The sequence below is a fragment of the Macrosteles quadrilineatus genome, unplaced genomic scaffold (genome assembly GCF_028750875.1).
Source record: "Macrosteles quadrilineatus isolate MER2022 unplaced genomic scaffold, UCM_ALF_1.0 Scaffold_3__2_contigs__length_128488019, whole genome shotgun sequence".
NCBI lineage: Eukaryota > Metazoa > Arthropoda > Insecta > Hemiptera > Cicadellidae > Macrosteles > Macrosteles quadrilineatus.
This window is the reverse complement of record NW_026542596.1, coordinates 27484054-27498759: the sequence shown is the minus strand read 5'-3', so window position 1 is coordinate 27498759 and position 14706 is coordinate 27484054. Positions and strand designations below refer to the sequence as shown.

The 14706-nt window shown below is 36.4% G+C and overlaps 1 protein-coding gene across 2 annotated transcripts in view; it reads left to right on the top strand.

Annotated features, from left to right (window-relative positions):
* Positions 1-14706, top strand: part of LOC128990329 (tenascin-like) — a 201177-nt gene that overhangs the window by 146886 nt on the left and 39585 nt on the right. For both annotated transcript variants that reach the window (XM_054412665.1, XM_054412664.1), the window contains one exon: positions 9164-9297. In XM_054412665.1, coding sequence (XP_054268640.1) covers positions 9164-9297 — 134 coding nt within the window. The remainder of the gene's footprint in view (positions 1-9163; positions 9298-14706) is intronic.

The window sequence follows — 14706 nt, the reverse complement described above, 5'->3', positions numbered from 1 at the left end:
CCCGAGTCGTACAATACAATTTATACCCCTCTATGTCCAACCCCGAACCCCCATCCCTACCCAGCCATGTCTCCCCAAGCGCTATGAAATCAAACCTTACATCGATTGACTGTAACATTAATAAAAGTGTATCGAAATTTTTATTGTAACTATGAACATTCATGTATAGAAATTTGTATGAGCAACTTTTAAAAACAACGTCCTTAAACCTATCAACTATTGTACAGTCTATCTGCCTATATTGATCAAGAAACAAATTGGAATCCTCCATGTTCCCTTAAAGAAATGCAACAAAAAGATATTGAGCTATTTTAAGATTTAATCAAAACAAAAACCAGTCGCCGTTGAAAGGCCCCACCCAGTCCTACGGTCCACTAATGAATCTATCAATTACAAATTTAATTTATCTGTCATCTACGTTACACATACTTATCTTTCATGACATGCAAAATTTTAATGTTAATTAAACTACTAAAAATTAATTTTATTGGCCTTTCTATGTGAGGTCCATGTCTAATTTCGTTTCACCATATTTATTATAAAGCAATATTTTAAATTAAATAGTACTAGTCAAAAATGAAGTGGTAAATATGTTGATTGAATATTATGAATAGATAACACAATAGATAAGAGTTAATCCTTACTGTTTTTTTTCACGTCTTTAAAATTAGATTAGGGTAAAATAAATAGACATAAATTCATTTTTCTTTTAAAAAATATAGATTTAATATAGCTTTTAAGTGTAAATGGCTTAGTAATATAATTAATTTATGATGCATGCCCTTGCAATAATAAATTGATCCATTCCCCATATTAAAAATAATTGAGATAAGAAACGTTCAAGTACCTCAAGGCTAAATAATTTAATACAAAAAATGTCTTTCATGCCCTAGCTTATGTTTTAAAATAAATACTGAATAAATAAATTATCAAGCACTGATTTAAAAACTTCTATGTTAAAACTTAGGTTTGAACAAAAAAATAATAATATAAATAAATAGCTAGAAAATATATAATTATGATTATCAAGGTGCAAGCAAAAACGTGACTTAAGAAAATAATATTGTTAGTCTAAATGATATTATACCTTAACATATTTACAGTGCAATATTGTTTTTACACATCCTGGCCACGACGATCTTCACACCTGTCCCTTGTTTCGGCTGATTCTTCACTATTGTCCTTGTCGTTGGTCTGCTTCTGCTGAACCGCCGCCCCCGCTGCCGCCTCCACATCCTTGACGCTCCTCACTCGCTTCGGCCTCTCGTTAGGAGTCTTCCTCACAAGTATTTTACCTTCCTTCACCCATGCATATGCCAGACGTTTCTCTTTTACTAATGTCTTGGCATGGTTTAAAGTTGCCTTACTGTGAGCTGACAGGTGTTCGTTTATGAAGACAGGTGAGTTGGGGAAGCTTCGGTGGACCATGAAGGCTGTCAGGTTCTCTGGTAGATCTTTGGCTGAGCTGATCCATGCATGCTTGGCAGTCCGTCTGATGAAGCGCACGATGATGTTGGGGAAGCGCTGGCGACTCGAAGGTACTCGGTGCGCGATAGAGATGTCATCACGCCTCCAGGGCGTCTTTATAGCGTTGGCGACTGCTTGCAGCACTGCGTAGACATCCTCGTCCTTGGTCAGGGGGACTCCGACGATCTCTAGATTGTCTATTCTGCTATATTGTTGCAGATCCTGAAGGTCTTCCGTCAAAGTGCCGACCTGCTTGGACAGGTCATCACACCGTGATTTGAGCACGCCACACTCCTCTCTTAACAGTTCGTTTTCAGATTTAAGATCTGTTATTGAAATTACTACTGTCTCTTGCCACGAATTAATTTTGTCATTTATTTCGTTAAGCTTACCGTGGATCGATTCATTTATCTTTTTCTCCATTTCAGAGAGTTTTTTACCAAGCGTATTGGTGAAATCGGCGCGCAAACTATTAATTGCTTTAAGTAGCGACGACTCCTCACTGTCACTAGCACTTGAAATGGATACCGACGACTCTTTACATTTGTCGCACTTGAACTGATTATTTTTTCGCGTCTTCCTCTGCACGTTTGGTCCCGCACAGGCCACGTGTAGCACATCGCCGCACTCCGAGCACTTCACAGCGTCAGACCCGTCCACATTGCACTCCACGTTGCACTTCACACACTTGTCTGCCATAGTTTAAGCTAAATTTTTAAGAATGTATTTCAGAAAACTCGGAATATCAGTTTGTAACTATATTCTAACATGTAGTCACGGCGTACGAGACACTCAGGACCGGGCAAAGGACAATCAGATAGCGAGCTCCTTCCGCATCGGCTGCCTGATAACGACGATAATCACTGCATTCACTTCGACTTCAGCTCTGCTCAGTCCTCCAAGTCTCTCCTGGCAGATCTTCATTTTGCCTGTTCAGTGCCCATATTATGTGCTGGGTCGTGTACTGGCTGCTGTTCGGGAAATAGACCGTTAGGAATTTTGGAGTTTCGCGATGTGACTCAAGAAGATCTTGAAGCAACTGTTCTGGGTTTGACATCCACTTGCGAAGTTTGAATTGACCACATTGCAATAACTGAGTAAGTTGAGTCTTAAGTTGTATGGCCTCTTCCAAAGTAAAGTGTCTGAGCCAGTAATAATATAATCCATATATGTTTGGTGTTTTCTGATCCAGGCTGCCGTCTCCTCGTTGGCGCAGACCTGAACCATGTAGCCCTGCCTGTTGTAGACGGCGTTGAATCTAGGCCGTAGACCTTCTTCCGGAGCCTCACTCCAGAGGAGAGACAAGATGGACTCCTGAAGTGCTTCCATCTGGTCGTTTGTCAGCAGGACCTCGGGGTAGTTGGTGTGAATGACTCCAATTCTAATCCCCTCTGTTGCCTGTTTGTATCAGAGTCTTTGGGGTTGACTGGTTGCCTCCTGGGTAGTTGGCGTTGCCCCTGCTGAGCTCTCTTTCTTTCTGTTTTTCCTCTCACGAGCCTCTTCGGGGGTTGTTGTATCCTGCCTAGGTCTTTTAGGCCTACTGCTTATCTACCGTTAGCATTCCTCCCTAGTGGCTCGAGGCTCTTCTCATAAGCTTCCTGCCTTGACCAACCCTTCCTCATGAGCCAGAGGAACCTCATGGTTCTGGAACCGCTCATCTTTAGCCATGGTCTCCTTGTTGTAAGCTTGAGCTTCCCTGCTTCTACCTCTAACTCCTTAACATTTTCGGAGTCCTCGTCATTGAGGAGGCCTTCCTCCTCTGATAATGTGATTGCATCCCCTCCCTGAGGTGCGGACACCTCCTGGGAGGAAATGTTATGTTCTCGGGGGATGACATCTTGGGACCCTGTGGCCACCTCAGATGTATCCATCCGCTGGGGAGTTGTTGTCCCCTCCTCTACCTCCATACTTACTTACGCCCACTAGTTACACAAATAACTATTTAAACCAGTATCAAGGCTTAATTTGATATATAAACCTAAATTGGAAAAAACCAAGGAAAGCAAATGTAATAGTTTAAATTATATTTTAGTATGGTAACATTATTGAGCGAAGCTCACTTTCCCTCACTTTGTAACTTCTTTGTAAGAGCATCAGAATGTAATGGCTTGACCAATTGAAATGAAATTTGGCCAACAGCTAAAGAATACTGAGCACAATGTTTATGGTAAAAAATATTTGCAAATTTCCTTCTGGATTTTATTTTACGGGTCATGCAATTTCACTTATTATTTTAATGTAAGTTGAAAGAAAAATTATATTGGGTGTATGACATATGGGTTTATCTCGTTTCATTTAAATAAGATAAACATATGTTAATTGTTTGTAACTGTTTTGTTTACATTTCAATGTTTACTTTCATCCTAGGTTAAGTTGGAATGTAACAGTTTATCAATGGAAGTAACAGTTTTGCTATATTTGTTTTGAGCGTGCCTCAAAGCAGGGGTGCCCACAGGGGGGTTTGATGTCGCAAAATGCGACATCAGAAATTTATTTGGGGGGGATTTTATGATTTTGGGGGGGATTCAAGCCAGTGGTTGGTTAAAAGCACATATAAAAGATTAATCAGATAATTTTTACGACCTCCTTAATTTATTACACTGGGGTGATTATGCAATCAAAATCCCGTTTGACATTATATCTTGATTAATAAATCATTTTATAATTGCTATAAAATATATAGATACATTTTATGTGGATTTCCACTTTCTGACTCGTATCATGTTTGACAGTGAGAACAACTCCATGCCAACTGCTGTCAAATGATTATGTTTGGCTTATTAAATTGTATCTGCAATTTGAGTTTGTTTTTACCTTTCATTATGAACTCATTCTCAAATAGTCTCATTGCCTTGAGGACCTATTGATAGTTTTTTTAGGTTTGTTTATTATAATATATTCTTGATTCATAAAAAAGCAGTATTATGATAATGATACTGGTAATCATTTTGCTATTTTTACAACATGAAAGCTTGTGAAAATATTTTGGCTCTCCCAAATAATTATGCCTGGGTCATTTATTCATTGGAAGAAATTGACATACAGTACTGTGACAATTTAATTCAGGTTTTTGATAGGCTATGTGTTTACGTTAACTTCAAGAACTGAAACACATGATTCTGGATTAATTAAATTGTATTTGTTATTGTCTTTTCTTGAATCTAGAAAGAGCTTCAAACAAATTTTACTAGTCTTAGAATAGATATATAATTATATTTTTACGCCACACTACACTATTTTGACGAACTTCCCATGCAAGGATTTAGTCCATAAAACAGCTGTTTGTCCTTAATCAAATGGGGTTTCATACAGTACAAGGGCGGTTCCAGGGCTAATTTTCGGGGGGGGCCATTCTATCTCGACCACCGGGGGGTATGGGGGGTATGACACGGACTTCTAAATCCGTGGGGGTAAAATTCCGCCCGCGAACAAACTTTAGAGCGCTTAAGTTACTACGTCATAGTGACGTCAGATTTGCCCAGAGGGTAAGATTCCAGGGGGATAAAATTCCGGCGACTCCATACAATAGATGGGTCGCCAGAATTTTATCTATTCTATGCTATATGTAGGATATTAGCCTATTATTGGCAGGCTACGTTGGTAAGTTGTACCGCGTCTCTGCTTCCCTGATACTTGTGGAAGTGATGGGACACCAAAACCTCGTATCTCCCGAGTCCTCTCTCTCCCCGTCTCCCGTCCGACCTCCTAGACGTTTGACAGACAAAGGTTATTTTACCAACTTTTACTCGTAACTCGGTGGTACGGCCACATGCGTCGTTGTGATTTCCCTCACATGTTCTTATTACCGGGAAAGAAATTTATTCCAAAAGTTTGATACGATGTTCATGGAATTTTAAGTTAAAATCTGTAAATAAATCAAATTAACAAATTACAAGGCATAAATTGTGAAATTTATTCCAAAACGGCAAGAGGACTATTTTACATTATACTGAAAACTGGCCGATATCATACTAGAGATGTAAGTTATCGTTGTTTCCCAGCAACGCAACTTAATTTTAGTAGGTATTTTAGCAATTTATAGAATTATTGTCCTAGTTTCTAACATCATAATTTATCGTCATTACTTTTACTTAAATGGCTTTTTCCAATTATTATTATCATAATAATAATTGGAAAAAGCCATTTAAGTAAAAGTAATGACGATAATTTACAATATGTAAATATATTAATATAATTTCCAGTATCCACTTATTTTTATTTCTTAAAGCATTATCTACCGTTTTGAAACTTACGTTATTCATAGTTTAACATTAAACTATGATTTCACTCTTAATTAACTGAATGTTTATAGGTTACTAAAATAAAATACATCACTTTAAGAATTTTTTATATATAAAATCAAAACAAGTCATAAGTGTACTGCTACAATACATTTGCTCATTATTTTACAAAAATAATGGAGAATTATAGTACCTGGGAATCAGTGGAGAACTAAAATGTGAAAACGCATAAAATAACTCAGGTTTGATAGCAAACAATACGTATACTTCCTGTGAGACTTCCGACCTACGTACCATTCCCACACTCCACAGCGCAAACATACACAGCGCTTAGTTTATTACTATTTGGCTATATTGCCGTAACTTAACATAACATGTGGAAGTTGCGGTGACGAGTTTAATAATTCGGTTATTTCAAGACCCACTTCCACACAACAACTAACTACCGTATCTAGATTGTCGGTACATAAACTAGTTGTCGACGATTTCGTCAAAACTATTATAGTTTTTCAAAAACGGCGTTCTGTTCTGCGGATCTGTCCGCTGCCGACTGCCGTGGCATTGTCGCAATGAAAAAAAAAAACACAAACGCAATGAATATTATAACATCGATATTTTACAATCGCTTACTGTTTGTGCCACTGCGACTTTGTTAATGTCTACACATGAGTGGTAGTAAGTTTAATGGCGGTTGCTCAATTTCGAGTCTAGGCTAACCTAACTTAGAAAACAACTAAGCCTAGGATTTAAAAACTTTCATGATCAATACTTACCATTATAATCTTGTCCGGTGCTTGAGCTCAAGACGCTCAAATGGAGATGAACATTGGTTATATCTTGTAAAACTGTGTTTTAATAACAAACACAACAAAAAACGTAACAAATTAACAAAACGAATACTGAGCTGAGCCACAAGTGTAGGTGTAACGTAATGTGGAGGTATGATCGACACGGTGACGTACCGGATGGCAGGAAACGCGGATGCGCGCGGACGCGGTGCCACGCCCACTGCCCAGACTGCATCGCTACAGAGTGCAGAGCGGGGTTTCCCAACGATTTTCCAGACACACAGTTTGTCCAAGTCTTTCAACTCTTCAGTGACACTTATAGTCCAACATGCTTATGTGCGTGTAATAGTCTATTCATGTAAATAAAATAAATGTTTAGATAAAAAAAAAAAAAAATCTCGGGGGGGCCATGGCCCCCATGGCCCCCTCTCTGGAACCGCCACTGATACAGTACTACTGTACTGTAATGAGTTTTGCCGGACACCAATCAGCTGATTACACTGTATTTGGGTGGCAATGAGTGGTTATAACAAAAACATAACCTCTCTTAGAGGTTATGACTAGTGATTTTTAGTCCTTAAGTTGGTGGTAATATAGGGATTTGAACGGATTTAGTAGTAGGCCTATGGCGTAAACTATCGTACGTCACTCGTCCAAAATGTGTTGGCCGGACTCGTATAAAAAAAAAAACACTACTCGACTTCGTCTCGCACGGGATTCAGGACTAGTAACATAATAACTATTTTACCACACTATGATGTTTTTAACTGTTTTACATATAGGTACATTAATTGGTAGCTGAAAGTTACGTTTTGCAGGCCATGCCAGCTGTCATCGTCATTTGGGGATCGAGCAGGTTTTTACATCCCTAGGGCCGCAAAATCAGCTGCCCGCTTTAAATACACAATCAGTATCCATAGAATTTCAATAGAGTTGTTTTATTGTCACCACTGCCTAGTAACTATTTTATTATTATTTTTGCTGATTCCTCAAATTATTTATCCACATGACCTTAAAGTTGTAGTTGTGTTGACTATATGAGTGTGCAGTGCATTATCATTGAGGTGAATTAGTGGTAATAGGGTATAGTGTGGTGAATAATAGCGTTCGTACCACGGACTGAAATGGTTTTGCAGTTCTCGATCGTTTTAATTCCTCGACCTCGTATCGAACTTAAAAACTACCCCGAACCAGCAAAACCTCATTTTGGCCCAAGGCACGAAATATACTATTAAGTTTAGGCCTAGTAGTAATATTTTTGAGACTGAACATTTTACACTTATTTAAAAAGGACCAAACTCGGAAGTGGATTAAAGGGCAATTTAGAGAATATCTCAAACTTGTTGACATAACTTTAAGTACTTTCTCCCCTACAATTTAATATGGCAAAAGAATTGTTTATGTAAAAACCCTGATCCCAAAAAAGTGGTTTTCGAAGTGATGTGTGTGTCTGTCTGTGTGTGTGTATGTGTTTTCCTAACCTAGCTTTTGTTTATGGTACATAGCTACAGACCACGCCTGTGGTCTGAGTCCGATTTTGATGAAATTTGGTATTTTAGGTACCAATCCATGGTCTCTCCAGATGTTTTTTTTTTTCATTTTGGATTTTTAATAGTGATATTCCATAAAACCCTATAAAATAATGGATGAACAAAATTTTCTCAGAATTGGCCCGAACGATTTTGATTAAAAATTAACATGTTATACTCTTTGACTATGAAAAAAATTTTATAAGCCCTCTATGCCGTAAAAATTATGGTTCAAAAGTTATTGCAACTTTTGTGATTTTCCCTTTTAAAACCTATTAATTCATGGAAAATCGGATTAAAAAAAACTACATGGCCAATTTGGATTCAAATTGTGTGCATGTTAAAAATCCAACTCAGTTAAATTATAAATAAGCTAACAAATAGTTTGCTACTAGAGTTTTAAAGGAAAATTGTCCATTTAAACTGGGTTAAAAGTTTGATTCAAACGCTTAAATTCCCATAAATTTAAAGAAGTGTCGGGGGCACCCCTTCCCTCCCCGCATTATAAACATAACTATGGGTTAGCCCCCAGACCTTCCGGCATGGGTTAAACAACGAATTTGGGGGGGATTCTGCGACGTGAGCTTTGGGGGGGATGGGTACCCCTGCCTCAAAGGCCACGTCGTAATATTGGTCGTCGCACCAATAATGCAAATATTGTAAGAGAGTGGTGTCGTGAACAAGAAGAACCAGATGAAGCAGTGGCGGAAGAAGCTGATAATGATAGGCAGTTAGCTAATCAATTCCAACATGAATTAGATGCACTAAAATTTTACACTTGCACTATCTGTCATTGCCAACAACTAACAGCTTCAAACCTATCACCGATTTGTTCGCGTTGTCGTTCAAATGCAACTAAATTCACGGCGTTATTGGGCAAACAAACGGTGAATCTGTTGAAAGGGAACATATTGTAGGTTGTTAGCTGCTTTAGCCATTGACAATCTTTAAATAATGCTTCGCTCATTTATGCGTCTAAAGTGTAACGGCAGACCACCCTAATTTAGTTATGTATTATTTAGGTGTGCTCTAAAAAATTGTTGTTATCACTTGCAACATAAAAATTAAATTTGAACTTCCTGATTCAAATTCTGAATTCAACTATGTAACAATTACTAAGAGCAACTATTTGTTTTAGCTTCAGTGTATTACGGTGCCATACCCACGGTGACCTCTCCATCTTACAACACAATTGTTGTTTCTTTTGATCCTGACAATTACATTAGTCAAGGAGAACCTCCTCAACTCTACCAGATTCAATACAGAGAGAAGGTAGGTGAAATCTAATCTAAGTGTGAAACAAAAGTTAATATCATTTACATCCTTTAACATCCGATTGTATGTTTAATTTTGGCCAAATCTGTGAGTTTGAGGCTGTACATGAAACTAATTTTTTTAATATAAAAGATCTGCTTCAGGATTTTTTGTTAATATAATTACTATAGTCAGCCGAACCAAATATTTTTGGTTCCATGATTATTTTATCTTGCAGGGGCGGGCCGAAGCCACAAACCACTTAAACCAAATTTGGTAAGTTATTGCCCACCCCAAGAAGTTGTTCTATTGATAGATTTTAAAGATCCAATCACCTCATTAATGCCAGTTATCTGCCAATTAATTCCTACTTGTTTAAGTGACTTCCTCTTACCAGATTACCAAGAGTTGGCCTTCTTACCTGAGTGAATATTTTTAGGCATGCACAGTGGATGGGATACTCCCTGGTGTGGATTAACGTCCGCACTAATGAGTACTACGACTATCCGCAGTACTATCCTGATAATTATATTAATTCGTTAATAGGTTAAATATATATTTATATGAGTGATTTTTACCATCGACTGTAAAATAAAGTTATGTGTTGTGGAGGTAAATTTTCCATCATAATAAATTAAATTTGTAATTCCACTGAAACTTAAATAGTTAAGTCCAAAACTAGTTGTAAATAAGATTTTAGTTTCCTTTATATTGGTTTTACAATCAAAATCAACCATACCGAGCCATGGCTTGGTCCCTTGGTCCCGGCAAGTCCCCCAGTACTTGGGAATTAAACAACTACATGATTCTGCAGTTTTAAATAACTAGGTATTCTCAAATTAATATTTTTATCTAAACAGGCTATTATGAACATGCTTTCTTATTATTTACTTTGAAATATTTTTGATGACATCATCATGTTGGCAACACACTTGTAACAGTAGGTACATCATAATGGAGGTACTCACTGTTACTTTGGGTGACATAGCTCAGGAATGAAACTCAGCACTCGCTTACAAAACCCAACTTTATTAATACTCAAAACAACACAAAGAACACAAAGATTAAAATCAAACAAAAAGGTAGAGTAGACTGGAACTATATAAATCATTTAGTTAGAAACTGAAACCTCAATTTGGAAAAGACTCTAAACCCCAATTTTGAAAAACCCATCATTGTCTTACCTGGACCCAAGGCCAAGGGTCTTGGGCTTTAGCTCCCCCAGTAGGACCCTGTCTTCCGGTGCACCACACTTACCACTCCACACAAAACTATTCCCCTGATCAAATACACTGGCCTACTTAAAGCAACAGCTTTCAGTTGGTTAGCACAACATGTTACTGTTTAACAACACCCCCAGTCTACTAACAAAACATTGCCAAACACTTCCTGCTTACAATATTTGACCCCTTCAATTACACACTTGTATTGATTGTTGGCAACGACTTAGGGTATTATTGCCCAAGTAGGATAAAGTATATTTTTGCATTTTCGTTTCACAAAAAAATTTGCATAAGAGTGTCATATTAAGGAAAATGCATTCTCAAAAACTGCCTGATATTTGTAGAAAATGGTAAAAGTTGGTAAGTGGTGGTAAATTTCGATTGGACACTCCAATCATCGTCAGACTCAATAGGCGAATGGGGTCAACATTAGGTTCAGTATGTTTCTTCCGCAGCTTTATGGACTTTAATATAATATGAATCCATGTATATTGTATATTATTGACAAAAGGTGTAGCCGTTGACAGAAAGAATTAAATACATTATTATTTCAACTGAGAAACAAGTTAAAACTAACAATAAATTTAAGCGATGTACAAATGTTTTGTTTTCATCTAATTAGTATTTTTTGCAATTTACTGATTGCATTTTAATGACCACAAAGCACGGTTAGAATGAATTTACGGAACAAAGCAGGTCCCATTGGTGGTAGATAGTGGACAGCACTTTGTAACGTAAGCAAAGATCAAGAGTATGTTTATAGTGATTTTTAAAGTATTTACTAGGATTGCTTAAACAGCAGTGAAAGCCAGTTGATCACGTTTCATGGTTTTTAATAAAGCAAAAAATAAATAAAATGCTTATAGATATAATATCATCATGCATGGATCCAATTAGTAGATGTAACTTTTTGAAGACTTGCCTGCTTTGAGAGAGTTGCACAAATAGTTTTCACCATACCTTATGATGTTTGTTTTCTTAAATTTTATAAATTTAACATAATTATGAAAAGCATTGTTTTCAAGCAAGTGTTTTACATTCAACTATCTCAAACATTGCCAGAAGTAGTTGTTTGTGCGTTTCAGGGGTTTATCGCTCGTCTTCATTTTGTAAAATATCAGGCAGTTGTTGAGAGTGCATTCTGAAATTTTCCTTAATCCTTATGCAAATTAGGTATTTTCTTGTTAAAGGAAAACGCAAAAATACTTGATCCTTCTTGGGCAATAGTATACCCCAAGTCGTTGCCAACACAATAACAATCAATACCACTTCCTACGTCCGTCGTTGACCTGTTTCCCTCCCTTACCATAGCATTTTAGTGTTTTTGGTACATTAATCTAACTCCACAGACGTTTCCCATACACTCCCCACCTTTGGCCTTTACTACTTCCTTCACCACTTCCTACGTCGTGGACCTGTTTCCCTACCTTCCTATAGCATTTTAGGATTGCAGATACATTAATCTAACTACCACAGACGGTTCCCACACTCCGCACTGTTAGCCTTTACCACTCCCTTCACCATTATCTACGTCGTGGACCTGTTTCCCTCCCTTCCCATAGCTTTTTATTATTTTTGATACATTAATCTAACTGTACTGGCTACAGACGGTTCCCACACTCCAAACTGCTCGCCTTCACTCCTTCCTTCAATCCTTCACCACTTCCTACATCCTGGACCTGTTTAAGTTTGCCATTTATGAGATGGATCCACCGACGGATTGTTTAAGAATCCATGATAAATGTTAATTTGTATAACCTCTTTTAGCTACGTAAATCAAATCTGTAATACACTGTACCTAAGGGAGTACATTTTATCTATGATTGCAACTATTGGATCAGTGGTCGTTTCGAAATTGCGACTTAAATGTAAACTTTAGACTTTCCCTGTATTATTTGATCAGTGGTCATCATCCAAATTTTTTTCCTTTGTACTGTGTTTGGGTCGTGGCTTGATTTTAATGCTATGACTCTTTGTTTTGTTAAAATTTACATAGTTATTTTGTAACCATCATGCCAACCCATAAGGCCAATGTTAAAATTTAAAAACTTTGAGTTACTTTTCAATTATATAGGCGTTATCAAAAATTGAAAAAGGTTTCGTCTAAACCATCCAAACATTTTACAAAACAACCTTGGTAAGTTTGGCTAAAATTTGTTCAGCTGTTATTGAGATTATGTCCTGTCACTATTACAGTTCAATTATTTTTATTTAAACTTTTGTTCTTGTAACTCCATTAACATCATATTTTCACCTCATCATACCTTCTGTCATTTATTTATTCATTGCATTTGATTATTAATGTTTATGTTTTGGACGCAACTACAGTCGAGGCACAGGCTCGCTGCCCATGTCGGCTTATTCCTTATAAACATGTACGCTTTTTTTAAACTTGGATGTAATGTAAAGGTTAATTTTATTTTATTCTTAAGGGGATTCGCCACTGAAAATAGGTAAAAATCATGAAAAATTGTAAAAATATTTTTTTACATTTCATTGTACATTGGACCCTATTACATCCAAAAAGTATGATATAATCCATGTATGAATGTTATTATATGTTATAACCAAGGGGTTTCGCTCTTTACGATAGCTACAAGATCATAGGACACCTTCTTATTCAAACGCGGTTATCCGCAACATTGAAATTTCACGTTTTTTCAAAACAAAATTTGATATATCTTGAGAGCCACTAAAGGTACATTGTTGAAATTTTTACTACTTATTCTAGACAGTATTAGGAAAATATTTTGGTAGAATTAGGTATCTAAGTTAATTAGGTACTGAACAATAACGTTTTTTTCAAACTAGTTCTTTTTTCTGAAGAAAAATTATATTTAATATGTCACAGCAAAAAAAGTATCTGAGATATTATTATGAATCTACCTAAATTTTAAGTTTAGATATCTGTCTTTAAAGAAATACCAAATTTATCAAAATCCATAAAGAACTCTCTTCAGAATATCAATTTTTAAAACCCCTTACAAATTGATCGAAAAACCTCTATTTTATTTTTTTACCGCCTATAATTTATATTTAGAAGTAAACCAAAATTTTTCAATTTTTTGTTAAACTATACCCTACTAGGAAAAAAATAGTTTAACGACTTTAGTCATTAAATAAAAAAATGCACCCTTTTCAGTGGCGAATCCCCTTAAATTCACTTATGTTTTTTTTTCTTCCTTTAAATATTTGTGTACAAATTCTGTATATACTTTGTTGGAATAAAGAAATAATTCATTCATTCATTCATTCATTCATGTGTTATAAAGTTTGCATTGAAGTTGATCCCAAAGAGCTTCGCTCAATTAGTGTTGTATAACACAATCTATAACCAACTTTTGTTTGCCAAAGATGAGGAAATCAAGTATTACAAGTTATAAAAGGTTTAAATACCTGCTATTAAGCAATCCAATTTTGTTGTTGACACAACTAGTTTCGGTGTCTGTGTGACACCATCATCAGGCTGCACAAGGACAGTTTTCTTTCTTCATACGAAGAGCGTCATATTTACACGAAAATAATAAATAAACATTTAAACACGACACAAACACGAATACGAGACATTTATGGTAACTGATCAGTTAAGAAAACAGACGACGCTAACCCGACGGAGTTTGAGTCTGGACTCAAAACACGACACAAACACGAATACGAGACATTTATGGTAACTGATCAGTTAAGAAAACAGACGACGCTAACCCGACGGAGTTTGAGTCTGGACTCAAACTCCGTCGGGTTAGCGTCGTCTGTTTTCTTAACTGATCAGTTACCATAAATGTCTCGTATTCGTGTTTGTGTCGTGTTTAAATGTTTATTTATTATTTTCGTGTAAATATGACGCTCTTCGTATGAAGAAAGAAAACTGTCCTTGTGCAGCCTGATGATGGTGTCACACAGACACCGAAACTAGTTGTGTCAACAACAAAATTGGATTGCTTAATAGCAGGTATTTAAACCTTTTATAATATTATTTGGCAATCCGGAGGCTAACAACTACAATGATATTACAAGTTGTTTATTGATATATTTAATTAAATTTGGAAACTTTGTTTATTTCATACTATGCTACCAACATTTTAATGAAAAAAACATTCTTCATAACCTTCCCTGTAGCAGCAATCCTAAGTACTCATTAAAATTCATGTGATTTAAATAGGAAATAAATCTGAAAATTTTAAGGGATTGTTTTAGAAGAAATCCA